The sequence below is a fragment of the Pygocentrus nattereri genome, chromosome 10 (assembly GCF_015220715.1).
Source record: "Pygocentrus nattereri isolate fPygNat1 chromosome 10, fPygNat1.pri, whole genome shotgun sequence".
NCBI classification, from domain to species: domain Eukaryota; kingdom Metazoa; phylum Chordata; class Actinopteri; order Characiformes; family Serrasalmidae; genus Pygocentrus; species Pygocentrus nattereri.
The window spans coordinates 28,504,425-28,531,234 of record NC_051220.1 but is presented as its reverse complement, the minus strand read 5'-3'; the positions used below and the strand labels follow the sequence as shown (position 1 = coordinate 28,531,234).

Below are 26,810 nucleotides of genomic sequence, written 5' to 3'. Positions count from 1 at the left end.
TTATTTCTGTGGCTTGTGTTACTGATGTGGGAGTGCAACATCCTTTAAAAATTTCTGACATGAAGGGTTTGGGTGGGAATAAGAAATACGAGTAATAATCCACTGTACTGCACAGTTTGATATTCTCTGTTCCTGCACAACTGAACCAGCTAATATTATCAAGCCTTTCTTTAGCTGGATTAGGTATGATGATGAACAGTGCAGAGGAGAGTGCCCTCAGCACTGGAGATGATAACCCCCTGATGAAAATTAGGTCATATTTTAGGAACTATGCAGATTTTTAAAGGGTTCATAAGCTTTCCCAACTGTATGTTCTTAAGAGTCATCAGCATCTCTAAAATGTCATGGAGGTGCAGTCTTTACATTACCATAGATAAATATTAATATTAACATTAATAATATCTTAATATATTAAATTATATACTCAGTAAAAGCTGCACATTTTTGTGTTTTATTTTAGTTGTTTTTAATAAACCAAGTTACTCTGTATAGTCAAAACTTCAGCTGTGCTTCAGATCTGCCTATACATGGTGATTTGCTACTTTGTTATTCAGTGCAGATTTCATCTCACTATAATAGTCCATTAGTTAAGCTAAAGCTATAAACTCTTTGTTTGACAAGTTGCTTTCTTTGTCCTGGACAAGTGAGAGTAAATCTTTAGAGAAGTTTGTTTATGCTCTAAAAGTCAAAGGTTGAGACTTTGGTTAGGTTCAGGGGAAATTATAAACAGCGTTTTCTTCAAGGGAGCTATTCTTATTCTCATAGCATTCCTCATAGTCAAAGCTTCACCTATACTAAATATGGCATTTGTGAGTTGTATTCCACTGTAATAAACTGGAAAGTAGGACTAGGACTGTGCTGCTATAATTAATGTCAAGGCTGGAGTGTAAATAAATATCTTTAGAATTAAATTTTTTTAGCAGAACCAGTTGCTTTACTGTTGGGGATAATTATTTTATTTCCAGCTACTCGTGCTCACTTGAGTTAAAAAGCTGTGTTGGTTACATTCCTTTCTGAAAAATACTATTAAATTGTTGTGACCCTGTCACAGCACTATTAACCTAGAGTTGAGGACTGTGCTGGAACAAGCTGGAACATGCATCCCATCTGTCAGCCAGATTTGTTATCACTGTCATGACCCTGTGATAGCCACGTGCTTCAGCGATGTCATGCTTTACTGACTTTTATCTTTACTGACTGGCTGTAGATGAAGTGTGTACACTGTTCAAATTACTTTCATTTTTTCATGGTATATATCATGGATTTGATCAGTCGATGTTCTGCAGGACTGTGATGTGACCACAAGTTCTCACATTATTAGGCTCAGAAGAATTTTTTTCTTTTTTATACATAAGGATGGATATCGTAGCACTGTTCGTCCAGGAGCTTATTAATATTTTGGTACTAAGCAGTCAGGAACCAATATCCTGAAACACATCCTTCTCTTACTAAAGCACAAGGATTTAAAGAGCATAAAACCATCAGCCAGCTGATTCACTAGGAGTCAGAGTATTACTGATAATTACCATATTATTATCTGATAATGATTAAAATAATAAAGTTGGTATAATCTGGACATTTGCCATCTGCATCAATAGTGAGGGCTAATATGTGTACAGTATTGTAAGCATTAAGATCACGCATTTTTAAAATCTCCATTGAACTATGTTAATTTTAAAGGAAAGATTGCCCTCTGACAAGGATTAGCTAGAGATTCTGTGTTTACTTGGCTTTATATTGGACAAACTGCTTTAACCCTTCGAAAATAGATGAATTTATTACATTTCCATTAAATTATGTGAGTGAATTATACAACATTTATATTTCAGACTCTGAGGTTTAGCTTCAAAGAGCACTAATATGCTGAAAGACTAGGGCTGTGAAACAAATTAATTGATCAACCACATTTGTTTTTGTTAACTAATGTGTTGTTAACCATTACTTACATTTGTCTTATTACTCAAATTTGACCCTAAAGATTTTTTAAAAATAAAAAGTAGTGCTTGATGTTATAGACATGAGTGGACGTAAGCACGATGCAGCTTCTGTGGAGTTGGCAAAAAATGTCCTGTATGTTGTTTGATGGCCAAATTACTCGGAGATTTGGCTCACATGTACGTCCTACACAGTCACGCTTCCATTGACGTATGTTCTACATGTCACAGTTTGTTTAATAGTACAATCTTTCACAATATTAGCAACTGTTGGTCGAGGCCAGGACGCAAAGCATTCTGTTTTCTGATGCAGGCGCGCAACAGGCAGTGTTAGACAAAACAGTAGTGTGGCTAGCAGGATGCTAGGCTAATCCTATGCTAAAGGTTAGCGATACCCCAAGAGACTGGTGGCTCCTTCTCTTTAATGTTCGCTCTCTTGATTAAAACAAACCATGCTAACATTACATCTGACCGCAACTAAATACATAGCAGGAGATGAGGGATTGCTTAAAGAACCCTCATTTAGACATTTAAGTAAAGGGCTACCATTAATGAATGTTGGTCTGTTTTTATGTTGTGTTTTCTGCGTTTCTTTTTGACTAATACATTAGGAATAATTTTAACTGCTATGTTGACCACTACTAATGTCTTCCCTTTAAATACTGGTGTTACAGATTTTGCAGTAAACACCTTTTCTGCTCTTGATCGTCTTAAATGTGAAATATCCCCATACTATCAGTGTTGCTCACTTCAGTTAAGGTGCATCAACTAGCACACATACGTACATCACTCACTAGCGTGCATGTGCCTGAGAAATTGCTTCATGGTATCTATATCATTGGTACTGCTGGTATTAGCAGTGTGTTTTGCTTGTAAATTAAACTTTGGGCTTGATGTACTTCAATGATAAACAAATTAATGGAATGACAGTAAGTGGAAATGACTTTTTATCAATTGAGCTTGAACTTGCCATTTTGAACAGAGATAGTGTGCGAGAAGCTCGTCTTAAAGCTATGGATTATTAAATTTAAAATTATTAGATTATTATTAGATTAAAATTAAAATTTAGTGTTCGCATGTTATTCATTCCTTAACTTTGACACAACTACTAGATGCTAAAAAATAAGAGTGTGTGGCTATTAAAGAATGTTACATCCTTGGTAAATCTCACAGTTCTGTGATTGCTGAAAGCGCATGCATAGATCTGTTCATGTAGCTGAGGCAGAGCACACCTCATCCTTGTTTTGGCCCAACTGTTTATGGAAAATGCTGACTAGATGAATAGTCTCTGACAACTGTCTTCTGGTATTTCATGAAGGGTGATTGTCTTGATGGGCATGTGACAGTAAGATTTGGTCTTACTGAGCTCTCAATCATGGCTTTTATGTTCAGGCCAAGAGTTACTTTGAATTTAAGTAAATCTCAAATCAGGGTTATTTTGCACTAAACGTGGTTGATGGAATAAAGAGTCTAAAATAGATAAATAAAATGTAAAAACATAAAATTGACCCATGCAGGTCCCACACCTAAAGAAAATAGAATGTAACTAGAGTTTCTGGGTGTTGCATGACTTTAGGCAGAATTGTGTACATTTAGAATTTTGCTGGTTGTAAAGATGTTTTTGATCTATGAATCTGTGATCTAATGAAATTAATAAGTGAGATATCTTAAATATATATTGCAACTGGTGTTGGTAATTTGTTGTAAAATTAGAATGACAGGGATGGGAGAACACATGTTTAAAAATCAGTGTCAATATTAAAATCCATTATCAGTAGTTACATTGACAAGCAGACACTATTACATGGCTGTCGTGTAGTCAAACTGCTTAAAAGTGCGCATACTCTGATTTGTTTAGAGACCGGAGTCATAATTTTAACTACTGTTATGTTAATATCAAGTTATATGTTAGTATCTAATACATAAAAATGCAAACTCAAAGACCTTCTAGGATTCTTTTTCAACAGCTCTGGATGTGACTTATCCACTTAATTGCATAACCTTTTTGCAGTATGCTGTAGTGGCTCAGTGACTTTAAGAGAGTCTTACCCTCTATGGAAGTAGTGTTTTACTGCTCCTCCTGTTCCTTTGCCTTTATATGGCCTTTAGTTGCAGGGCATCCCAAGAGATGGACAGTATGGTTCATTTAATTTATAGCCACATGCCTCTTCAGCTACAGAGTGAAACACTGATGTACACACTGACGTTTCAGAACAGTAACTAATTTATGCTGGAAATGTTTTGTGAGTGAGAGACAGTCTAACAATAGCATGATGATTGTTTGGGCATTCTGACTTCAAAGAGGCTTTGTTTGATGTCTTTGTGAACAGTTTTCGTTTCTCTTTGATTTGTTGCGCTATGGGTTCTTTTTTCTCCCTTGTATTTTGCTCTGAAATTGGGGCTTAGGCTAGTAATTGCAGTTGGTGGTTTGTTCTTTAAGCTTCCGCAGAACCAAAAGAGAGAAAAGAAATTTGCATTAGTCTGTAGCTATGCTTGCAGTGTCTACAGGTCATATATGTGGAGGGGACATCTGTGGGGGACGTCGTGTCCACCGGGCCAAAGAGGAAAAGGACTGTCCGGATTGTTATCAGCGCAAACTTCAAAAGCCAGCATCTCTGATGGTATGGGGGTGTGTTAGTGTCCATGGCATTGACAGTGTGCAAATGTCCTTGCACATTTGTGAAGGCATCATTGAAGCTGAAAGGTACATACAGGTTTTGGAGCAACATATGCTGCCATCCAAGCAACGTCTTTTTCAGGGACGTCCCTGCTTATTTCAGCAAGACAATGCCAAGCCACATTCTGCATGTGTTAAAACAGCGTGGCTTCGTAGTAAAAGAGTGTGGGTACTAGACTGGCCTGCCTGCAGTCCAGACCTGACTCCCATTGAAAATATGTGGCGCCTTATGAAGCGCAAAATACAACAACGACTGTTGAGCAACTGAAGTTGTACATCAAGCAGGAATGGAAAAGAATTCCACCTACAAAGCTTCAACAATTAGTGTCCTCAGTACCCAAACGCTTATTGAGCGTTGTTAAAAGGAAAGGTGATGTAACACAGTGGTAAACATGCCCCTGTCCCAACTTCTTTGGAACGTGTTGCAGGCATCAAATTCAAAATGAGTGAAGATTTGCAAAAAACAATAAAGTTTATCTGTTTCAACATTAAATATCTTGTCTTTGTAGTGTTTTGCATTGAATATAGGTTGAAATGGATTTGCAAATCATCGTATTCTGTTTTTATTTATGTTTTACCCAACGTCCCAACTTCATTGGAATTGGGGTTGTATATAGATATTCAGACTCATCGCTGTATTTTATTATTTTTATTTGTTAATTAGGAATGTAAATAAGGCAGGGGTATCCGGTCTTATACTCAAAGGTTTTCATTCCAACAAAGCAAGAGCACACATGATTTGAATAGTTTGAAAACCAGTTGATTGAATAAGTGGAATCAGGTGAGGTCCTGCTTATTTGGAATGAAAATCTGCAGCCTCACCCACCCTTTGCGAATATTTTTGGACACGCCAGCTCGTATAATTTTCAGAAAATAAAATTAAATAAAATATATTTTTAGTTTTTAATGTCTTTCTTTTCTTCCCTAGGCATAGATCAAAAAAGTTGAAACAAACAGCTGGTACTGCATCTGGTGTTGTACAAATTGCACAATATTCATAACAAATATAAAATGTTTTGGAAATTGTTCAAATGAGACAAAATATACATGGGTACTGTCAACATACTTTGGGGGGGGGGGTGTTGAAGTATAGCCCATGTATCGGGAAATACTGACTTGTTTGCACTTTAATATTCCAGTGCATAGATTACAGTATAGTAACTTAAGCACAAGTCAAGGAAATTTCTCACTCCTGTCAGATGTTCCCTATGTTTTTAAAGGAATAATACTCAAATTATTGTATTTGTGATCCACATTGATCACTAACATCTCTAGAGGGTTTCCTACCTGCAGAGTACGAACCTAGTAGTAACACAATTGATTCAGATAGTGGAAATGGTATGCCTGTGCCACAGGTATTATAGTGAATGTGCATCATGTTGTTGTAGTATTATAGAACAGACAGAATTCTGTGTTGCATGTTAGCCTAGAGAGGATAACATGACCATGCTTCTCATGTGACATTCATTATGGCCATGGGAGGAAAGCTGCATTCTTTACTGCATGACCAGTGAATGGTTTTACATGAGATACGAGTAGAGTGTTGTGGGAGATCCTTGAGGGGCTGATCAGTATTATCACGTTGTGGGAGATCTTTAAAGGGCTGATCACTGTTGTCTGAACATGAGCTGTAGGTGTGAGCTGAGCTGTAGTTGAAGGTTACATTCAGATACAGTATCAGCTTATCAAGTGACATGGTTGAGTTGTTGAGATGGTGACCTTATAAAAGCCCAGTGAACCATAAGTCAGTGCTTCGTATTTTTCTGTAATGCTTAGTGGTGTTTTTTAATTTTTCTTTATTTTTCATTCCCATTACATGGGAATAAAAAAAAATTATTCTTTGGTTAAAAACTAAGAGCTGGAATAAATTAATATCACCAATTGAACTAAATATCAAGCATTCACTTAAAAATGGGTTAGAGCTGTTCATTTTGTGGTTATTCACTAAGTAGCAGTATTTGTAAAGCTGTGATAGGTAAAAGCATATGATGGTAGATATGAATTTCATCTATAATGACCATGTGCCATTGTCTCTTTTTTTTAGCTAAACCATTCACATCAAAGGTGAAGCAGATGAGACTGCACAGGGAGGACTTTGAAATCCTAAAAGTGATTGGCCGAGGAGCTTTTGGGGAGGTAGGCACTCATTCTGTTTCATCATATGTCCTTATTTAAAATGTAAATGTCCACAAGCATACTGTCCAAACTGGCATTTTCTAAATTATCATTCAGTAGGTCATATAATTGATTGAAAACTTTGAAATGGTCATGAGTAAATGTCATTTAGTACAACCCCAATTCCAAAAAAATTGGGACACTGTATAAAATGTAAATAAAAACAACACAATGATTTGCAAATCTCATAGACCCATATATTATTCACAATAGAACATAGAACACATATCAAATGTTGAAATTGAGACATTTTACAATTTCATGATGAATGTTAATTCATTTAGAACTTGATGGCAGCAACGCATCTCAAAAAAGGCTGGAAAAGTAAGTGGTACTAACAAATAAAACAGCTGGAGAAATTGGAACAACTCACATGACTGGGAATAAAATAGCATTTTAGAGTCTCTCAGAAGCAAAGATGGTTTAAGTTCACCAAACTGCAGAAAACTACATCTAAAAATTGTGGAACAATTTCAGAAAAATGTTCTTCTCAGAAAAAAAGACTTTGGATATCCCACCATCTACAGCACATAATATAAAAAAATTCAGAGAATCTGGAGAAATCCTTGTATACAAGCGACAAGGCCAAAGATCAATATTGGATGCTTATGATCTTCGGGCCCTCAGGCAACAGTGCTTTGAAAACAGGCATGATTCTGTACTGGAAATCACTGCATGGGCTCAGGAACATTTTCCAGGAATCATTGTGAACACAAATGCAAGTTAAAGCTGTATCATGCAAAAAAGAAACCATGTATAAACAGGACCCAGAAACGCTGCCAACTTCTCTGGGCCCAAGCTCATTTAAAATGGACTGAGGCTAAATGGAAAAGTGTCCTGTGGTCAGTTTAATCAAAATTTGAAATACTTTTTGGAAATAATGGACACTGCATCCTCTAGAGAAAAGACCTCCCAGCTTGTTATTAGCACACAACTCAGAAGCCAGCATCCATGATGGTATGCGGGAGCATAAGTGGACATGGCATAGGTGTCTTGCGCATCTGTCAAGGCACCATTAATGCTGAACGAAATATGCAGCTTTTGGCAACATATGCTGCCATCGAGACAGCGGTCTTTCAGGGAAGGCCTTGCATATTTCAGCAAGGCAATGCTAAACCACATACTGCATCCATCATAACAGCATACCTTCACAGAAGAAGAGTCCTGAGTGCTGAACTGACCTGCCTGCAGTCCAGACCTGTCACCAGTAGAAAACTTCTGGTGCAGTATGAAACAAAAAATCCATCAAAGAAGATCCAGGACTTTTGAGCAGCTAGAATCCTAAGTAGACAAGAATGGGACAGCATTCCTCTCCCAAAACTGCAGCAACTGATCTCCTCACTTCCCACACAGATGGTTGTTTAAAGAAGAGGGGTTGCTGAGATGCTGCACAATGGTAGACATGGTTCTGTCCCAACTTTTCTGAGATGCTTTGCTGCCATTGTTTATTTCTAAAAGAGTTAATGTTTTTCATGAAATCGTTAGTCTCACTGTCAACATCTGATATGTTTTCTTTGTTCAATTGTGAATAAAATATGGGTCTATTAGATTTGCAAATAATTCCATTTTGTTTTTATTTACATTTATTTACATTTTCCACTGCTTCACAACCTTTTTTGGAATTGAAATTGTATGATTTTTTTCATTTTGTATTCCTAAATCAGATTGATGAGTCAGTAACAGTTGTTTGGGTGTTTTGAGGCTCTGAAATCAGGGATGTGATCCATTTGCACCCATAGGCAGAAAGGCACATATTTTTCCATTTCATCATCCTGCCTGGAGAGGTAGCATTCAGATGTTGTCAAAGTTATGGTGCTCTGGAGCTGGGTGATATGGCCAAAAATGTTATCACGATAAACAAAATTCATATTGTTCAATATATATATATATATATATATATATATATATATATATATATATATATATATATATATATATAGCGATAAATGTCAAATCATTATTTCTTTCAAGTTTGAAGGCTGATTTTTGCTCCTGAGTGATTAATTGCTGTTTTAAACTGTCCATTATGGTCATAACATGACAAACACTCACCAAACAGTGGAACTTTCACAAATCTGTCATGGGAGAGTGAAAGATTCTGGTGAGCTGTTTTTCCCATCTGGAAAAGCACAGCCGCAATTTTTGTAATAGTCATAATTTAAGAAAGAAAACAGATTATTTTTAGCTGTCTGGTGACGAATGCTCGGCTGTGTTAAACAAGTTGCCAACAACAGTGCTAAATTGTTTAGTTTCTCAACAATGTCAACATTAGTACAAACAGCAAACATTGCTGCCATCACTCCTACCACATCCATGTCAGAGCATATCACAGTATTCAAACATCAGTTAGCAGATGTCTGGGTTTCTCTATTCTGTTGTAGTAGTTTAAGGGGTGAACCACACTATACCTGACGGCCGCTGTTTAAAAATCAAACAGAGTACTCTTTTTACATATGTTTAAGCTGAAAGTGGTGCTCTTGTGTCTTGTTTGATGAACATTACCATCAATTTGCCATGTTGTGTGGGTAACGGAGTACTGCTTCAAGTTGGCCAGCTGCTAAAAACAGCTAGCCTGGAAAGGTAGTGCTCTCCTGCTCTCCAATGCCTCACAGCTTCCTCAGTTTACTTTCCTTTAAATCAGGGCTGCAACTAACATGAACCCACTTCTTTCTTTCTCTTTTGTTGCTTGGGAATGCACTAATACTATAATATGACTTTAGCAGCACTGTAGTTTTGATGAACAGATATGATTTAACACTGCTAAAGCTTGTTAGGATGTACGGAAAAATGTGAGAAAAACTTATCTCGTCACTTGCGCTTGGTCACAGGACATCAGATCGCTGGTCGCTCCACTCAAACAGGAAATGCATAACTCCACGTTTCAGACCTCCTTCATCTCTAATCATGTCAAAAAACTCAGTGTGCCCTCTCCTGGCGACAGCAGCGTAGTTTTGCTTTCCTTGCAGTAGAAAACGCCACCATGGCTTTCGCTACAATGTGGAAGTGTGAGAATGGTCTATTAAATCCAACATTTATCAAACCTTTATCACTCTATCAAGGAAAAGTTGTATCGCGATACTTATCGTTATTGTTTTATCGCCCTGCCCTACGATGCTCCCATCATAATGGTTTGATTCCAGCTTAGTCTCTTTGATGCTAGACTGTGGCATTTGCAACAAATTGATAATGTTAACATCATTTTGTTTATTCAGCTTGGTTTTAAGTTTGTGCTTCAGGCACAAAGTGTTTCTCCAGTACACTTTTTGTCCAGATCGCTCATAGGGAAAAAGCCAAAGCTTTGACTACCCAAGATTTTCAATGGAGATTTTCCACTGAAAAAAAAATGTAGTCCATGACAAGGCTTGATCCCTGTCCAGGAAACAGACCCTCAGTGTCCTCTGATGAACTGCCGAGTTGATAATGACAACATGAAGCAGCAGAGCCAAGTGCAGAAGTGCATTTGCTAGTTTATTGCTGACACACATTCATGATTGCTACTTGGGTGCTGCTATTCTGCAAACTGCTCTTGTATCTTAATACCACAGGGTACAGAATTCAAAACTGGGTGATAAGGTTTTTCATTAGCATAGTATGTTTTCCCCATACAGTCAGCTGAGAGCTTGGGGTGCACAATCTAAATTAGCCAGAAATGGCAAATTTTTAAAATAATTTCAGCCAATGTCTGTTGCGATTTTATGACATGCATAATGTGAGCCAGCACGAGCAGAGAACTGAGGACCCAAGACCAGGCCTGACAAGTATTGCTAAAGCATGTGTATGTCATGTAGAGCAGCATGGTAACATTTTGATTTTAATTCAGTAGAGACCGATAAGGTGATTTAGGCTATAAGAATATATTGTTTGAATTTTCCTGTTCCACTTTAAATGATTTGTTGTGATTTGTGGTAACCCAAACAGTATGGACCCATGTGTGCTCTCTCCTTTTCTTTTTCTTTTTTTTTGTCATTCATGAGCCAATAATGATTTATCTGCGATTAGCCTATATCGGCTGGTAATATCAGCACCTTATTAGTTGGGCTCTAACATGTAATAGACGCTTTCTATTGTGTTTGTTTAACAGTTCTTCAGTAAACATTTCAGCCAAAAGCCTGTATCTGAATACTGGTGGATGAGCCTATTAGCATATTAGCAAGCCTCCAAGCATGTTATTAGCCAAAATCAGATTCTTTAGAAACATTTGTGTCAGGTACTTTAATGCACACCTAATTTATGACCACACATACACATGCCTTGCATTTCATCCTCTTCTGTGTTGCACAGGTTAAAAACTAGAAAGATGCTTGGGCTCATCTGATACATTTGTAAAGGCTATAAGAACAAGATTACCTGGCCATCTTCTCTGTGAAAATGTATGCTTCTCTGAAAGCTTGAAGTGTGTGCGCATCTGTACATCTGTTTGGATGGTTTAGTATCAGTGTTGTTCATTTAGCTTGCAAACTGTGTGCTCTGGGTTAAAAGTAAATAAGTAAACTTATTGTCTTTGTTGTCTGATGTTATATAAATGATTCAGAAAATCTTCCCAAACATTGGCCAGTTGGGCTATAAAGAAGGTGGAGTCGGCCATAAAAATTCATGATCATTGCACCCCTACTTATTGGCGCAAATTATTTTATTCTAATTATGTTCTTTTGCAAATACATTCTGATTGTGATTATTGAATATTGGTAGTAATGATTGTTTACTGATTACATAAAACGTAATATATTTATATAATATATATATTAATATATTATATATATTAAATATATATATATTTGATGTAAGGTTGTTATCGTTGATATTTAGGTTCAGCAGTGGCAAGCGCTTAGAGGCAAACAAAAATGCAAAGGACATTTTGATCCTGAAGCAGTCCTCGAGGGAATCTGAGTGGAGCAGGAATGTTGATGTTGCTCTATTTTTGTTTTGTTTTTTTCCTGCCTCCCATCATTCTTTTTTTAGGCTTCACCACTGTCAAACTTTATGCTACTGTAGATAGTTAGAGAATAATGTAGCTGTCATCCTTGAACCATGACTTGATTTTTTCTAAATGTTTTATTAGTTGCTTTGCTGTAGCCATTTGGAGGTTTTGAGCTGTTTGTAGCTGAACTGAAGGTGCTTCAGTGTCTCTTGCTCTGTCTGCGTGCCTCTCTTTCTCTGTCTGTTTATCTGTTATATTCTGTATAAAGCTTATCTTTAGTTTTTATAAACATTTTAAAGTTTTAGGACATTAATATTTATAAGGAAGTGAATATAGCTCACATGTAGAAAGAGAAGAGGTAGAAAGTAAGTTGACTGTAAGCTAACTGTAGTAACCCCACACTGACTGGAATGTGCAGAATTCTCAGTGACTGCTTGTTTTGGCTTATTGAATAGCAGGGAGTGAATCACATTGTTGTTTCACTTGGACACTAGTTTAAAATGAATGTTAGTCCCGTTTTTCTTCCGTTCTGTATTTATTTGTACTTTTTGTTATATATACATACCTGGATTTATAAATGTTGTGTTGAAAGAAGCTTATATAGAGCATATGATAGTGACTCTTTTAAAGCATACCAAGAAATCTCTGTCTGAAAAAATGGATGCTCTGCTTCACTGTGACTGAAGGGTTTAGATATTTGACAAATTGCTTTCAAGTGATTTTTGTTCTAGAAATCTTCCTGAGTCAAATGTTCTGTTTCTTAAATAGTAAGGGGATAAATGAGAGGCTTCTTTATGTTGTAAACATTAGCCTCAAAAAAAGTAAAATACCATTTCCAAAAAATGTTTGTACTTGGCAGTCTGAATTACTTTGTTTTTGACTTTCTACTTTGGCTGTTAGAAGTGGCACCTGAAAGTACAACCAAGCTCACAAGATTACAGCCAAAAGAATTAACTGTTAAAATCTGATGCTTGATCTCCCACTGCATGTAGGTCCTACCTAGATATTTCAGTGAAATGACTAGCTGTGGCATTTGAGTCAATCTCCGTATCCTATTCCTTGAACTTTATTTTCGTTAGTAAGATATAAGGCGTATTAACAACAGGTATGACCTGTCCAGGGTGTATCCTGCCTTCTGCCCGAAGACTGCTGGGATAGGCTCCAGCATCCCCCCGCGACCCTGACGGAGAAGCGGCTTAGATAATGGATGGATGGATGGATATATATATATATATATATATATATATATATATATATATATATATATATATATATATATATATATATATATATATATATATATATATATATATATATATGTGTGTGTGTGTGTGTGTGTGCAGTTTTTAATATGGTGGGACCCTCAGACAGAGTACAGTTTTTTTTGTTTGTTTAAAAACACTCTCATAATGCAAGAAGTGAATTCTTTGAGTATTGAGAAAAATTCATTCTTTTAAGACAGCAACATGGGGCATTCCGCTGAACATCTGAAGGTGTTTCCTATGTTAGAGGGGGAATTCGATTTTTCTGCTTATGCTTCTCTCATTAAAGATGAGTGCTCATTAGCAAGGAAAGGTCATAGTTCCTGATTTTTTTTTGTGGACATAAACAGAGTAGGATCTACCTAGATAAACTGAAGAAATGGATTTATAAACTTGCTGTAACACTTTAATTCCTGTATATTTCATTCCTATATATTTTTTTGACCTCCACTTTTTTATAGTTAGCATGTCTTATAAGCTTTTGCGTTATTGTACAAGCCAAATTGGTATTGAGAAACGTTGAGAAAGCAGGCTCTGATTTATAAAAAAAAATTACACAGCATCAAAGTCTGTAAGTTTTAGACTCAGTCTAGAAGATAGCCTTAACATATGTGTGGAAGTTTTTTAAAAAAAACTTGGTGTGTGTTGTTTTCTGTCTGTAAGAATCTGTCTCTCTATGAATAGACCTGAAGATGAATTATTCACCTACTGCTATTATGAAATATGTCTTGGAGGTAACAAACTACAATGACAATCAAGCAACTTGAGGTTTAGTGTCCTTCTAAGGGGCTGATTCATTGCAGTGTCAGCTAATGTTGGTCTTGGTAGTTTCTCAAGAGTCATGCTTCTGCAGCACCAGTCCTTGTTCACAAAGAATATTATCTCATTATGATATTTTGATGTACTCCATACATCTGTACAAGAGCATGGAAAGGATATTAACTGGTACAGCTTTATCTGGTATGGTCAGCAGTGACGTGATATAAGCAGTGCCACCTGATTGTTTGTCTGAAGCTGACAAGAAAGTCTGTACTTCAGTACTTTGTGATTCTTAGCTTTAACTATGTCTCCATAGCCAGGGCATGCATGCCTGCAGTAACCTGAGTGTAATTCCAGGTTTCCACCCAGGTGGCACTGCTGTCGGTCTTCTGCCATATTTGCAACAGAATCTTTTAGCAAACAAGCCAAAAATGCAAAGTACATTCTTCCTGTAGATCTCCACCAAGTTTGAAATTTCTCTTATCTCTCTGAGAGCAAACCTCTAAAAATCAAATCTCTGTGGCTGTAACCTATTATGCATATTGTGTTTCTGTTTGTGTATTACAGGTAGCAGTTGTAAAGGTGAAGAATTCAGACAAGGTGTTTGCCATGAAGATTCTCAACAAATGGGAGATGCTGAAAAGAGCTGAGGTAGATGTCAGATTGTTGTAAATGTTGCAGATATGAGGGACAATTGATAAGCATTCTTTGTAATTTGTTATTGATTGTAGTTCACTGAAATCTTGTACAAGTCTTTCTTGGTTGAATGTGAATGTAAAATTTTTTTGTATGTCTGTTTCTAGACTGCATGCTTTCGGGAGGAGCGTGATGTTCTGGTGAATGGGGATAGCCAGTGGATCACCACACTGCACTATGCATTTCAAGATGACAACTTCCTGGTAAGCAGCAACAACTGTGTGGGAGAGGCAGTCTCTGATTAGTCAGAAATTTTAATGAAAGTCTCTCTCATAACTCTTTCAAGCAAGTTTCGTTAATGCTGCTGTAAGACTGAATGATATGGTTAGTAGAAGACAACTTCACAAGTTGATTGTATTAATGCCTCAGATTGAACTCTGGTAATCACAGAAGTGTCTCATTCTAATATTATGCAGCGCCAGAAAGATGGCAAAAAATGTTACAAGCCTGCTTCTCTGCGCTAGGACCAAGCACTGCTCTCCCGCGTGGGAGACAAGTAACTCAACCATTTGGTCAGTTCAAATGATCAACTACAAAACACACACACACTCAGAGCCCATAACTCAGCTTTAGTGGAAATTCAGTTTCAAAACTGCATGTTTTTGGGAGGAGCGTGCTGTGCTGGTGAATAGGGATAGCCAGACTGTACTACACATTTTAGGATGACAACTTCCTGGTAAGCAGCAACAGGTAAACATGCAACACAAGCTAGCTTTGGCTGTTCTGTTCATCTGCTAGATGAACCAAGAACATGGTGCCTAACTGTGCTCAGCCGAAAGCATGAGGGGGTATTTTTAAACTAAATATAACCCAGCTTGTCTGATGCCATACACAAAGAAATACGAATATGTATTTGTTCTTTATATATATGTTATGTATGTGTGTATTTATTTATTTGGTTTGTTGCCTTTATTAAAACATTTTTTAAAAAGCTCTTGAGGTAATGCTGACTGTTCTTTAGCCTTTCAGTGCATAAAAAAATGCTTGCAGTTCTGATGTAGGCAGTTGTTCTTATTTCATTTCTTTTAATTTTGCAGAAATGTAAGTGGTGCAATTTTGTATTTTGCTGTTTCTTTAAAGAGAGTTTAGTTAGATTTCAAATCCCAAAAAAATGTCTGCACCTGCATTACATAAAGCCAGGGACTGTTATTTAAACAGTAATTTATCACTTCTCATATTATCATTGTGATATCCGCCAGTTTTATCGAATATCGCGTTTTATGTCACTGTTGTGCAGTCCTAAAATTAATGTTGTAGAAATTGTGCCTAGGTAGAGCTAGTCTTAATTACTGAGTTCCTTTTGTATATGCATCTGCATTAGCATTGAGAGATATACACATGTAAAATATCAGATAGCAACATTTGGTCAAGAATTCCTGTGTTACATGCATACTTACTTTTCGTTTGTAAGACTTGTTCAGTAACATGAATAATAGTTAGCCTGTCTTGACTGTGTGAAAGCATGGATTCTGACACGTCTGTATCTTGCAGTATCTAGTGATGGATTACTATGTGGGCGGCGATCTTCTGACTCTGCTGAGTAAGTTTGAGGACCGCTTGCCTGAAGACATGGCCCGTTTCTACCTGGCTGAGATGGTGCTGGCAATTGACTCTGTGCATCAGCTCCACTATGTACACAGGTAAGAATTTAGGATGCATTTAAAACGTGGCCAGCCTGCATCAGATGTACAGGCTCATGTATGACTGCTTACCTGGAATAACGGTTGTTTTTGACCAACATATGAGCTTTTTGACAGAAAGATGCTCAGGGAAGAACAATCAAGTGAATCCTTGCTACATTAACTCAAAATGTGTTTGCTGATTATTTGGGGTGGCTAAGCATTTCTGATTTCTGCAGTCACTTCAAGTTTCAAGGCTCTGTACAATATGTTTCTATTAGTGGCACTATATGCAGAACTTTCTTGCAGAGATTGTGTTCTGAGCTCATGTTGCAGCTGTGGATCAGCTCTGGTCTGTGTGTGTGGAGCCTGAAAGCAAGATTGAAGATAGTAAATAATGGTTTGCTTGTGGAGAGACCACTCCAGGCCATAAGAGACTGTTAACACAGTATAGCAGGGCATAAAGCATATTATAACAGTGTTATTGCAATTTTACAGAACCTCATTTACATCACAGAACTACTGCTAATGAAAATAAGATGTTCTTAAAGGGGAACAGATGTTGTTAATCTTCATATTATGAGGATTATGAGATCATAAACTTGTAAACTGTAAATGTATGTCAGTGTTTTTACACGATGTCTATTTTCATAGCATTTCCTTATTGCAAGAAGATTTTAATCACCAGAATACACCATTATACCACCAATAAGCACAGTACATACAGTACTTTTGAGGACACCAGCCAATTAGCTTAGATTCACAAGTCATAATTAGAGAGAAAACAGCAACTTGAATAATGGCTTAGCTTGTGAGAGTGCAGAAGCCTGCTGCTTGTAAAATGCAAAATGCAATGAAAATTTTAAAAAACTGCTCAAGAGAATGAAGAAGCCACAGTAAAGTTGTAGTATTTTGAAATTTGGCAGTAATGCCATCTTGTACCATAGTCAAGATAATATTAGAAACAATCCAAATTTAAGACAAATCTAGTGTATCAAGGACAGGTGTGTTTACATGTGCTTAGGGCTTTAAATATAGTCACCCATATATTTACACTATCATTGCTTTATTTTCAGAATAATCATTGTCATAATTTTATATATTACTTATTAAATAAAAGCTTCAAAATCAAACTCTTAAGTTTTTAAGCAGAGCATGTTGATGTAGTAATGAACACTAAAAAAACCATCACCACACCCTTTTTAGCATATCTGATATTTGGGCAACAGCTAATGGCTGCTCTCAGAAATGGAGCTTGATGCTGAGTAAGCATTGATTGGCTGGGTGGGCCTTCCATTGTTGTGATTAGGGGTCGATATAGGAAGAGGCCAGTCTTTTAGTTTCCTGTGGGTCCTCCAGTGCTAGGTAGTGAGTATGTGAGGAGGTAAGGAGAAAAACTAAACCAGTGGAAAATGCTGGTAAAATCTATGCGAAGTTTGAAGCATGCTATGAGAACTCAAGTGTGAATTTTGAACTCAACCAGACCTGAAGCTTACTTTGAAGATAATGTCCAAACACGACTGAACCTGATGTGAGCAGTTGGATCTCTTTGGTTTCAAATAAAGATTTCAAACTCTAGCATTTTAGCATGTCTCAGCTAAGGGTCTGACCCTGTGACCTCAGGTCACCAGATGATTTCCCACATTGCTGTCATACCCGACAGAGTCAGAGCTATAGAGCACAGACAGGTTATACTGAAAAGCCTCCCCTGGAACAGCCTTTCATACCAGCATTGGTATTGTTTCAAACTGATAATCTGAATGTGTTATTCTCTACTCCTCTACAGATTGTGTATGTTTATTTTAAAGAAAGAAAGAAATTGACAGGTCTGTTCCTCTGAGAGTCAGGAGCGTGTTTGAGATTTTGGCACCTCGTCGTCACCTCTCGGGCTCTGACATTGTCTGCACTGCCATTGAATGAAATAACACACCACATTACCACCAGTCAGCTACTGCTGAGATGGACTGAGGCAGGGAGCTGTTCTGTATTGTATTACCTCATCGTTGAATGGTTGTTTCACTTTGCTTATGCAATCCTGTCTATAACTGGGGGAAGGGATAAGAATTATGCACGAGGCCTAAACCACTGTCCTCCTTCGTATTTTTTTCCCCCCTTTTAAAATTTTACGGGCTTTGCTTGTGTTTGAAGGAGGAGGAGGAGAAGAGAAATACAGAAAGAGAGCGTGGAGCTTAGGGAGAGAATGGTACTAACTTGGAGTAAAGAGAGAGGGAGAGAAAGAGAGTGAAAAAACTGAAGGCAGTGGGAGGAATGCTGAGTCGGGGCGTGGTCAGCTGCAGCTGTGCAGGGTCTGCGAGTGTGTGTCCTGGGCTGGAATGCCGGGACCTCCCTCAGGAATGAGCAGTCCTGCGGCCCCAGCGTCTCTGTGGGAAAAAGGGAGCAGCCAAGCCTCGCATTGAACTGACCTCCAGAGCCCACAACCCCCATAACCCCAACACTGACTCACCATCAGTCACATAGAGCCGCAGCGACGGGCTAGAGCACATTCCTCGGCTCTCTTAGTATGAAGCAGACGAGACAACAGGGGAGTTGGAACGTGTAGTAGAGTTCTAATCTGTACTTCCTGCTCTTAGATTAGCCTGAAGGAGACTCATGAGCAGAGTTGATGAAATGCTTTAAGGGTTAATGACCTGGGTGGAGGAAGTAATTATGTGACTAGAAGATGTTGTGGCTTCAGTACTGCTGTACAGCTGTCTCTTCGCTGTCGTTGTGTAATAGCACTTAATATTGATTCAAGTGCAGATGTTTTCTGCTTGAACAAAATAATGGTAGGGAAGCTCAGTTGTGAGGATGGCTTTGATGGAGGGATTCTCCTCTCACGCACATGTACACATGCACTCACTGCCCTTCCTGGAGGTCCAGAAGAAACACCTGCCAAGTGCTAAATGGGGATAAAAATTTGCCTTGGCAGAAAAATAATGTTCAGCAGCCAGTTGGCTGGTAACCTCATTTGTTTTGAAATTGCAGCACAATGCAAAGCTTAAGTTGCTGTGTAAACATGATGATTTGACCCTTGCTGTCCATCAGTCCAGTGAAAGGTTGCAGAATCAAATCAGAGATGCATTGTGCATAGAGACTGGCTTCAGTATGATGCCACATCTAACACAAAGGATGCCGCTTTTGCCATAAACACACAATTGAAAAACAAAAGAAATATTCTTTTTTTATAAAGACACATGATGATGGAGCTTGAAAGCATAAATGAAAACACAAAGCCAGGCACCATCAAAAGTTCTTCACGCAGACCACATTTTGAGAGACAAAGTCATGGCTAGAATAAACTTCATACATGATTTTTAATAATAATTGTTGTTTAGTTGTTGTTTCTTTAACATAAGTGAGATTAGTCTGCTAATTATATTTAGTGAAACGGTTCAGTTTTATAATGGGTTATATTTTTACTAGTAAAATTTGTCAATTTTCAGCCAAATGACTGTTTAGGCCTTCATTATTCAGAAGTGGAATCTGATGAAGTACATCTGAGGTCACTTAGCCATTCTAATGTAGTTCTGTTATTGTGGGTTTAATCAGTTATTGACTGGAGATAATGTGTTTAGCATTGATCTGCAGGAAGTATTGATCTGACCACGACAGTCCTAACCCTTCCTTTTTTTAAACCTGTTTATTTATGTATTTGTTTTTTTGTTTGTTGTTTATTTTAGCAAGTAAGCTAGCCACTTAATAATTTCATATGCAAGATGTCATAAGGTTGTGACCTGTATCCTATAGCCCTCTAAATTTTTTTGCTGAGAGGAATGATCTCAGTCAGTAATATTTCTCGACTGTGATCTTGTTGACCGATTTAAAGAATTATTATTACATGCATATATTTGTAGTCTTTATTTTTTTGACACTGCTTTAGGTGGAATGCATGGTTTGTCTTGATTGTATTTTTGAAGGCATTTACTGGTCTGTGTAACTGTAAAAGTAAACACTTTTTGAGTTAATTTGAGCATAATAAATTCCTCAAACCTTGTGCTAACACTCAGCAACCATGTGATCATGTTAGCAGCTAGCTGATCATGTAAAAAAGTAGCTAAGTGATGCCCACAAAACAGGGAAATGGTATAAAAACTTATCAAAGAACTTCCCGATCACAGTTCCACTCTCCAGAATGTCGGTAAGGAATTATATTTGAGAAAAACTGTGGACATCAAGACCAAGAGAACTCTTGAAATAACTGCTTGTATGCTGACAAGAAAGGCAAAGCAAAACACCCATATGACAGCAAAGCACCTGCGAGAAGGTTTAGCTGACACAGGCACAGTGGTGCATTTGATGCTGCCCAGACATGATCTGCGTGGAATAGTCATCAAACAAAAACTTGTGATTTCCTCACAGACGGCAACATCTGAAGATGAAAAACAACATCTAGATAAGCCAGAGGCATTTTGGAAACACATGCTATGGACAGATGAAGTAAAAATGAAACTCTTGGGCCATATTCACTAGAGGGAATTTTAGAGGGGGGAAAAAAAGGATCAACAGATGATGAAAATAACATCTTGCTAGCTGTTAAGCATTGAGGTGGATCTATTATGCTATTACGCGTAGGTTTTGTGACCACCAGTGGCACAGGAAGCACTACACATAGATCAAAGAATGGATTAGGAAAACATCAGCAAATTTTAGAAGCAGCTGTGTCAGTAGGTCAAAGGACTGAAGTTGTAGAGACTGGCTTCTTCAGTAGGACAGTGATACAAAGCACACCTCAAAATCCAATATGAACTACTTCAAGGCCCGTACAGATCCCTAACTTGAATGTTGTTGAACGTTTGTGGGTAGAAACCTGTTCTGTGCACACACATTGTTCCAAGAATATTGTAGAGCTAAAAGTGTTCTGCAAGGAACAGTAGTTGAAAATGTCTAAAACTAGATTGGAAAAGCATTTGCAAGCTGTGATATCTGCCAGAGGGTGTGGCTGATATGACGCTAAGTAGTGTCCAAAGTTTTGCACATGCCACAATATAACTTCATTTTTGCAGGTAAATAAAATTAAGTAGTTTTCTGCAGAGGTTGAATATTAATTATTTTCACAAAGATCAACAAAATATGTAATTTGGTCAGGGTACCCAAACTTCTGCATACAACTGTACATTTGTGCACTATGCTTTGCATTTTTGAGGTTAAGAACTAAGGCTGCTTCATTTAGTCCTTGGGCAGTTTACAGTTACTGTAAATGAGTAGCAGCATCTCTTAAGTAAATTAAATCAAAATCGAAACAAGATATGGTGTTACTCACAAACCACACAAGGAGGAAGTGGTAAGCCACATTTTCTCATGTTACAAAGGAAATGATGCATGCTTGCAGGATATGAGTCTCTCTGTCTTTTGAGGGCCAGTGAATAGACACTGAGAGGTATGTATGTGTGTGGCAGCATGGCAGGTCTGCTGCCTGCTGGAAGTGTTAATAGGTTGTAAGCCGTGAAGACTCTGAGCCCTCCTGTGGCTTAGAGCCTGCTTGGTCTGTCTCTCTAGTCCTGTGGAGACGCTGCAGCCAAGGCAGATGGCCTCTGCATATCAGTCCTGCTGTCTTAAAAGGGATTACCCTTCTCCGACCCTATATTTATTCTTTCTTTCTTCACTCCCTCCCTAACTCTGTCTGTCTTTTTGTCTCTGTCTGTTCCAGTGCTGAAATGTGGCAGTTGTTGACAGCACACATGCATAGACACCTTTTCAGGTGCCTGTCATGTTTACTGCGGTCTAATCTTGGTCTTATTCTCTGCTTCTTCACAGTTTGTCTTCTACAGTACTATGCAAAAGTCACAAACCATCCATCATGTTCTTAATATCAAGTCAAAATGGCCATCAAGTATGAGTTTATTTTCAGGTGGTATTTTTGAGGAAATTAAATATAAGATAATCCTTACAACTGTACAAGACCCGATAGACGACCAAAAGATAAAACCTTCAGATAAACAGTCCATAACAGTCCCTGAAGGCGTTTTTGAAATGCTAACAGCAAGTATCCTGAAAAAGAATGGAAGCTGAAATAAAGACTGCGGTTGAACACACAAAATATTGAAAATGTGGATATTATGTGTAGTTATTTATGCCTCTGTATAATTTAATATTAAATATGCATTTTCTTGACACTGAAAAATGAATAACTTGTACTTCATAGCCTGTTTTGACTGGAAATGTCTCTGACATTTAATAGTACTGCATATGTGAAGCATACATCCTGCTCTTTATGGTGAATATCCCACAGCGCAGCTTTGACTGGTGCCCTCTTAGTTCTTGATGTGTCAGCAGGCTAACTTGTTTATGGGTGTGGGACTGGGGGGTTGGGGCCTGTGTATGGGCTTTTTTCTCTGGAATGTCATAAACAGAGGAAAGGGACACTGGTTAGAGCTTGGCTAGTTGGCGAAGTGGATAATGAGAGTTACATTTCTGAAGATTCTCTGAGATGTGCTCTCAGATACACTGTAAAGCTCAAAGGAAAATGTTCCTCCCTGTATTTCCTTTAGACAGGGAGGAAAATTGCTGATTATCACAGCAAGATTATTGCAGAGGGAGGAGACAGCTTTGTTTTTTCTTTTCTCTGACTGACATAACAAATGGAAGTAATGGAGGGGAATGCTGGGTCATGCTTAAGGGGAGAGGTGTTTAACTGTTGCTGATTTACTGGCAAAATTACAGGGTTAAAAAAAAAACTCGATGCTGTTCTCCATGGGAAAGTAGTTCTGTAGCTTATGCTCTCCTTTGCTCACTTTGGGTTGGGTGCGTGTTGAGAATGTGTGGAATATTCTCTCTCTCTATCTCTCTCTCTCTCTCTCTCTCTCTCTCTCTCTCTCTCTGTCTGTCTGTCTGTATGTCTCTCTCTCTCTCTCTCCCTCTCTGTCTGTCTGTCTGTCTCTGTCTGTCTCTCAGCAAGGGAGAGATTGGAGCGTCCTCTTGTGCAGTGCCCTGCCTCTGTAAACACAGCTTCAGGGCTTTAGAGCCGATAAGCGCTCAAGAGTCACCTCCCAGGCATGCCGCAAGCCAGGAATCACACACGCCTTAATTGGAAATCTCCAGAATTATCCTCTTTTGTTTTTGTTTTTTTTTGTTTTTTTGGGCCTCTCTCTGTCTGTCTGCCTCCATCTTTCTCTTTTTCATCCCCACTATGTTTGACTGTCTTTTCTCTCTCACTCTGCTTTGCTTGTCTTTTGTCTGAGGTACCAATTCTAACTCTGTCTGTCCACCTCTGCCCATTTGTTTGTTTGTCGTTTTTTTGTTGTTTTTAATGTTCAGAGAATCTAGATGAGTCTTTAACTTTTACCTACATGTTTGCTCTCTTTTTTGCATTCCACCCTATTAAAATGGTGTCCCTTGTGTGCTCCGTCTGTAAGTATGCCCATGTTTACACGCTCTAGCACGCCTCTGACGCGTCCTGCTCCTTAGTCTAGCATATGCTGCCAAATTTGGGAAAGCCTGGCTGCTGTGCTGTGTGGCTGGCTCTGCCAAGGCCAGGAACAGTCTTCTCATTTATTTATGTTTTCCTGTTAGGCAATGTTTTGTGAGAATAGCATAACTTAAAGTGGTGCCCTGCCTTCTGTGGTGTATATATGAAAACAAGTGTTTTGTTGTTGTATTTGAATTTGCTTTTTTAATTTGTTTGGATCTTAACTATTTTTGACAAAAATGGGTTAAATTTAACTATTGCCTGGTGCCCCTGGTCACAGCATTTTGCGTTTTGACCACTACAAATGTGTGTTTGTGTTCTTATTAATATAAAGTTACATTTTTTTTTCCAAAGCAACATCTGACTGACTTTTTTGTACTGTTTTTGTTCAATGTATTCAATTCAATGTATATACAATAAACATGTTTCTATAATTTTGGATAGTGGATAGTGGCCAGACTTTTAATTTTGGCCACAAGAGCCATTGGCTTGGTTACCTCAGTGGCCATTGCAAAATTGATATTTGTCAACACCTAAACTAAGATATTTAAAGAGGTTCATCCCAAAATGCATTACCACTTTCAAAAATGATATGCATTGTTAGGAGTAGACTTTATGCATACAAATAATATCAATATAATATAATATTTTAATACCATATTTATTGCAAAACTAAATAAAGAAATAAAATGTGTTTTCTATCATACTTTAGCTGTTATTCTTCTCAGAAAATCAGTATATTCAAAATTTTTACAAATGTATATAGAGCATTTTGGACTGAAGCTCTTTATTAACTTTTTAGTGAGTCAAAAAAGGAAATCCATTGTGCGATTGCAACACACTCGCCAAGAACAATAAGCAGGGTGGAAAATGTGCCTATTATTTACCAATGTATGTGGCTTGTATATATGAAGGAGAGTGAGATGGAGTGAGTTATCAGCAGTAATGTCTAATGTACTGTTTGACTGAATGGACCTGTCTCTGGGCTTTCTCTGAGGGTCACAGCTCTGACTGCAGAAGGTTGGAGTTGAATCCATGTGTGTCTGATCAGGGTGTGCAGAGGAAAAGTTATTTTTAACCCAGTAGTTCTGCTTCACTCAGGCTCACTGATCCTTGACCACACACAGACAGACATACACCCCCACTCTCCATTGCTAAGTCTACCACCTGCCCACCTGTGACACCTGATCCTAGCTAGCTCTTCCACAGATGCTTCATTCTGTGAGTGTTTCTTGCTGACACAGATGCTCTCTGTTCACATACTAATCTCTTGGTTCCCTTCAATCGAAAAGCCTTTTTTGTTGTCTTCATATTACTAATTGTAGGATTATTTGCCCTTAAATAAGCTATGTTAATGTCTGTAGACCAGCATTATTCTTCTGTGCTCCACCAACTCAGCACTGCGTTCTTCAGTGTTGCCTTGTCCTTATATACCCGTAATTTACGTTGTCGATCACTGAGCCGTTTAGATGTTGAATTAATTCTGTTGAAGAGTGACAAATGCTAAAGTGCAATATAGGATCATGTGGTTTCTCACCAAAACAAATGCACAGAAAACTTTGAGAATTACTGATGTTGTCAGCACTGTTAGAACACAGTAGTTGGTTATATGTGAAAATATAATGTCATGACACTTGACATTTATATATCACAATATTTAGTTTTTACTGAGTTTTGTAATGCTGTAATGACCATAGTACACCAACAGTAGTTTTGCACTGCTACTAAAAAGTACTGATACTTTCTTTGTTTAACATATTATTTGATATATATCATTTTGCACTATTCTGTCAATCCAAACTATGTCACTATGCAAACAGTCAAGACTTTTTGACTGCTGTGACACCTTGTCTGACAAAGACCTAATAACCTATTATGTCTAGATATTTGCACATTCATCAACTCAGTCAATTACATATTTGAACTAGATCAAAATCTAACACCTTTGTCCAAGACAACAGTGTCAGCTTAATATAAGCTATAAGGCTATAAGGCTATATTATGGCTATAAGGTGAGGAATAGCTTCCCCATCATCTCTTCCACTGGCTTCTCAGCCAAGGTGGTGGTGTTATACCAGAGCCAGTTTAAGGGGAGCCTGGCCGCTTTCTGTTTCTCCCATTATAGCAAATAGTTGACTGCATAAACTCCAGAAGGCGCCTGTGAATGAGTCCTCAGTGAATGGGGCTAAAATTGAAAACTAAAAAAAAGGTTAGTAATTATTTGCCCAGGACCGTCCTTTAATTTTGGAAAGCAGAAGTATGTATTTCACTAAAAAGGCAAAGAAAATTTACCTGTATATTTCCTTTTTTCTTCAGCAAACTGGTTTTTGGAAGTAGGATGCCAGCATTACTGCTACTGAGTGCTGATCAGTTGGTGATCGGAGTATCTTGTTGGCTGAACGAAAAGGTTCACATTCACTGCAGTCGTGAACGTACATAAGGCACTTACATGAGAATTCAGAAGCGCTCAGGTGTTAAAATGTTTTATGCTGCTCTGTGTTCAGAAAATGAATGCATTCTTTATAAGAATGTTCAAGCATTTGTAAACTATAATTTTGCTCAAATGCTCAATATTAACCCATTCAGCACTCGCTTGGGAGCGCCCTCTGGCATTTAAGAAACCCAAAAGACATTATAGAGTGGTAATTTTCTTCTTTATATATGCTCTGGTTACACCTGCTGACCAGGGGGGAAGTGAGATACCCTAAGCCTCCTATGGCTCTGTTACTGTGTGTTTGGTAAAGAGCTGCCACCTGCTGGGCTGCTGAGTTGGAATAGTGTCTGAGCCAGTATAAGCCGTCTCTAGTGGGGCCAGGAATGTGAAGGTCAAAGTCAGTCAACACAGCAGAGTTACTCTAGAATTGTAATTAATTTATTTTCTTGCATAAAAAAGCTTTGCTTTTTGTGTTAGTCATGTTAATTATGCTCCAAGAAGGCTGAAACAGTTTTGTATAGTTCATAACAGACTACATACTGAAAAATAGATCTAGAATTTTGAAAATTTTGTTCTTTGATTTATTTTAAATGTCTAATTTCATTTTTTGTACCTCCAACTAAGGCCGGGAGATGTGGTTAAAAAAAATTATATCTCAGTATTTTGTGGTATAACCCGCTCATAGTCAGAATACAAGCATCACAAGACTACTGCTTCTACAGTCTGCAGAACATGCAGCTGCCTGCATTAAACAGAACACACAGCTGCCTGCATGTTACACTCACCACAAAATTCATGATGTTGCCTAATGTAACATATCAGATAAATCGTCCATCTCCAAAGCTGTTAAGATCAGTGATCTCGTCTCTAGCTGGAAAGCAAAGTGGCGATGGTGAATTTGACAGCGAACAGATTAACCAGCTGAACCAGA

General features: G+C 37.9%; 1 protein-coding gene across 14 annotated transcripts in view; it reads left to right on the top strand.

Moving 5' to 3' along the window:
• The window catches only part of cdc42bpaa (CDC42 binding protein kinase alpha (DMPK-like) a), a 57,870-nt gene that overhangs the window by 3,128 nt on the left and 27,932 nt on the right, over positions 1-26,810 (top strand). For all 14 annotated transcript variants that reach the window (XM_017699877.2, XM_037542186.1, XM_037542187.1 and 11 more), the window contains exons 2-5: positions 6,656-6,747; positions 14,293-14,376; positions 14,529-14,624; positions 15,913-16,061. In XM_017699877.2, the coding sequence (XP_017555366.1) occupies positions 6,656-6,747; positions 14,293-14,376; positions 14,529-14,624; positions 15,913-16,061 (421 nt within the window). The remainder of the gene's footprint in view (positions 1-6,655; positions 6,748-14,292; positions 14,377-14,528; positions 14,625-15,912; positions 16,062-26,810) is intronic.